The 3,302-nt window shown below is 40.7% G+C and overlaps 1 protein-coding gene across 1 annotated transcript in view; it reads right to left on the bottom strand.

Annotated features, from left to right (window-relative positions):
* Positions 1 to 2,403: 2,403 nt before the first annotated feature.
* The window catches only part of gas7b (growth arrest-specific 7b), a gene marked incomplete at both ends in the record, with an annotated part of 41,014 nt that continues 40,115 nt past the window's right edge, over positions 2,404 to 3,302 (bottom strand). Inside the window, 3 exons of the mRNA XM_080541784.1 lie at positions 2,404 to 2,517; positions 2,696 to 2,794; positions 3,162 to 3,241. Of these exons, the coding sequence (XP_080397910.1) occupies positions 2,404 to 2,517; positions 2,696 to 2,794; positions 3,162 to 3,241 (293 nt within the window). The remainder of the gene's footprint in view (positions 2,518 to 2,695; positions 2,795 to 3,161; positions 3,242 to 3,302) is intronic.

Genomic DNA, 3,302 nt, shown 5'->3' on the forward strand with positions numbered 1-3,302 from the left:
ATTTGAAGTACGACTGTATCTTGTTTTTACAACCTTGGTCTTTATACAGTTGATAATACTGATGATAGCCAAACCATTCTTTTTTTTTTTTTAAATATCATACTACTATCTAAGATTTTATGTAAAAATAGATTATAATGATTTATGGTAAGGCAATAAGGGGTAACATTTTAAAAGGTCTACACAGGGAAGTCAAAAAGAAACATTTGTGTTAACATTTCACTCTCATTCTACTGTCTTAGTCAAAGTATTTCACCAAATTAAGTTACAATTCCACCCTAAGATGTTACCAAGATATTATCAACGTTTACCAAATGTTATAAATGTTTACTTTCAGACATATATTACCATTGCCAAAACAATGTAACACGGCTTGTCCAGATCATTTTATTGTTGAATGTGAAAATGTGTTTTTCAGAAATAAAACCTTTTTTCATTTCATAAGTATCTTGTTGTATTCTCAGAAACACAAAACCTTTTGACCAATTCCAATAATCATCCAGTTATATTGCAAAATCAAAAACGGTAAAAAGAAACTAGCAGAGATAGTTGTAACATAGAATGTATAAATTCATATTAATAATGCAAAACATGAATGCCAAACATTCAGCAGTTAATGCATATCAATGTCTAAAATCCTCCTGACCTTTTATAGTTCTAGATCATAGTTCTCTAACAGAACCAGAACCCGACACTTTGTACAACATGTAGTTTTCTGCATGGACTAGTAGTAACATACACATCTGTCAATACTTACACGAGTGAGAGAGAAGGGTGAATTATCTCTAAACAATTGAAACTTCAGTTGAGGATTTTTATCCAGTTGACTTGGAAACAAAGTTGGGGTTATTTTCATTTGGTATAAAAAGAAGCAAAGTGTAAAATCAGTTTAATATATTATCTGTACCTCCATATATATCTGTCTTTGCTGCATCACTATTTCACACTATTTTACATCCTTCATCTTATCAATGACTTACTTTTATCTAGCACACCATACACACATATTTACATAAGCTTAAGCATATTCCCTTGTAATAACCCCAACATGTACTGTATAGACCCCATGAAGATTCAAATCAAAATGTCTATCAATTTCAACAGTAGGACAAAGAACACAACCAAACACTGCAGAACAAGTAGAATCAATGTTCACTTCAAACACCAGAGGGCAGAAAGTGCAGTTGCCTGATCAAAAGTTTGAGGGGAAAACATAATAAAATGCTAACTATTTAGGCGACTTACAACTGATCCGACAACAATATAATAATATTATTATGGGATATAATCGTTTGGTTGCAATCCCTTGTCCGAGTTAACTTGGAATTATCATTACATTTTTAAAAACGTTCCTTTTCATTGGAATCGGATTGGAAAAATTAATATCATAGCCCATCATTATCATCACCCATCCTCACCATAACACACCCATATCAAGGAGCTTCTCTGGTGATCTGAAGTTAACCTGAGCTTCCAGACAATGCAGTATTCTGAACACCAGCTGTTCTAACACTATACTGTGTCGTGGTCTAATGACGGCCACAAACAATACTACACTCTTAGAAAAGAGTGTAACCTATTTACTGTCGGTCAGGATACTTTTCTTTCTTTTTTGTTCAGATTGACTGGTACTGTAGCAGCTATTACTGTACATATAATCGTTAGTATCTTCTGAGTATTTCAGTTGGACACAGTCAGGGGGGTATTTAACTGTCATACAGAAAATGAATTCTTCTTCAGAGCAAAAGCGCACACAGTCCCGGCACATAGCCTTGTACTGTCTCGCCTACGGTATGTACAGGTAGAAAACGTCCATCGTTATGTTGTTTGTATTCGTAAAACATTCCCCACACCTGATTTTGTCTCTCGTTAACATTTGTTCCCTGTCCACTACAGACCCCCAGATCTCCAGAAGGCGTCATGAATACTGTCTGGTGGAGGTTCTCCTGCCTGCCCTTCTGGATCTCCCTGCAACTCTTCTTGCGTTCACCCAACCTCACACACGTCCACGGCCTTGTAGCATTTAGTCTCCTTCCCAGACGCTTCCGCCCAATGCTTGGAAGTGCACAGGAGCCTGGGGGACGAGGTTATGGTATCATTGGTCGGTTCTCACACTACTGGTCACTCACACTCCCGTCCTCCTCCTGCACGGCCCGGTTTAGGAGTCAGTGATCTCTCCGTCTCTCATGTTGGCTGTTCGAACTCAAACGTGATGTTAGCTGGATGACTGAAAGTCCTGAAACCAAGATACAGTCTTCCGCCATGAGAAGTGTGGCCCTTGGATCGATTATGTGTGTAGTGCGTGTGTGTGTGTGTGTGTGTGTGTGTGTGTGTGTGTGTGTGTGTGCCAGTGTGTGGTGTTCCCAGGTTGGAAGTGTGTGTGGTCTCCAGGTAGAGGCTGTGCTAGATCTCTATATTCACGGGTCTGATGTCCCCTGTCTTGTGTTCTTGTACCCAGAGCTCGCGGTCTTTGGACGGGTCCACACTCTGCAGGAGCTGGTCCACCGGCTCCATCGTCTGTGGAGGACAAGGATAATAACTCTGTCATACGTGTGTGTGTGTGTGTGTGTGTGTGTGTGTGTGTGTGTGGTGTGTGTATGTGTGCATGTGTCTGAAATCACACAAAATATGACAAATATGACAAATAGCCCTAGCGCTCCCTCTACTGGTGTAGAGAGGTAAGGGTTTGACTTACACTTTGGTTGAACATGTCTGTCTCATGCCGGAGTGTGGTGTACTGACATAGATTATGTCTGATCATCTCCACTCGCTCCACCTCCAACCTCTCCAGCTCCTGAGGAAGAGGAAGGATGGGAGGGAATAGGTTTAATAATAGAATAATAGATGCCATTTAGCAGATGCTTTTATCCAAAGCGACTGTATACTGTATACGGTCCCAACGGGAATCTAACCCCCAACCTTACCATTGGTAGTGTCATGCTCTACTCACGAAGCCCCAGACTGAATACAGTACTTTACTGTTTTTGTATTCAACAACGCTACACCATGGCAAGACAAGAAGGGCTAGAGCAGAAATAGCGAGGCACCCAAGGCAGTGAAACGGTAAATGCTAAGTGGGATGCTTGGAATGACCCGACTCTGATTCACCGCGTTGAGGTTGAGTACATCAATAGTAGGAGGAGCTGAGAGGACGGTCTTACCAGGCTTGTGGTCACCATCTCCTCAAACCATTTGGACTGGGACTGGTTATACAGGTCTACACAGCGCATCAGGTCGTCCCCTGTCAGAGACAAAATACCGTTTAGGAAAAAAAACGCTTATGCAATCAAAGACACGTTATC

Source organism: Nansenia antarctica, assembly GCF_963989245.1.
Source record: "Nansenia antarctica genome assembly, chromosome: 11".
Taxonomy (NCBI): domain Eukaryota; kingdom Metazoa; phylum Chordata; class Actinopteri; order Argentiniformes; family Microstomatidae; genus Nansenia; species Nansenia antarctica.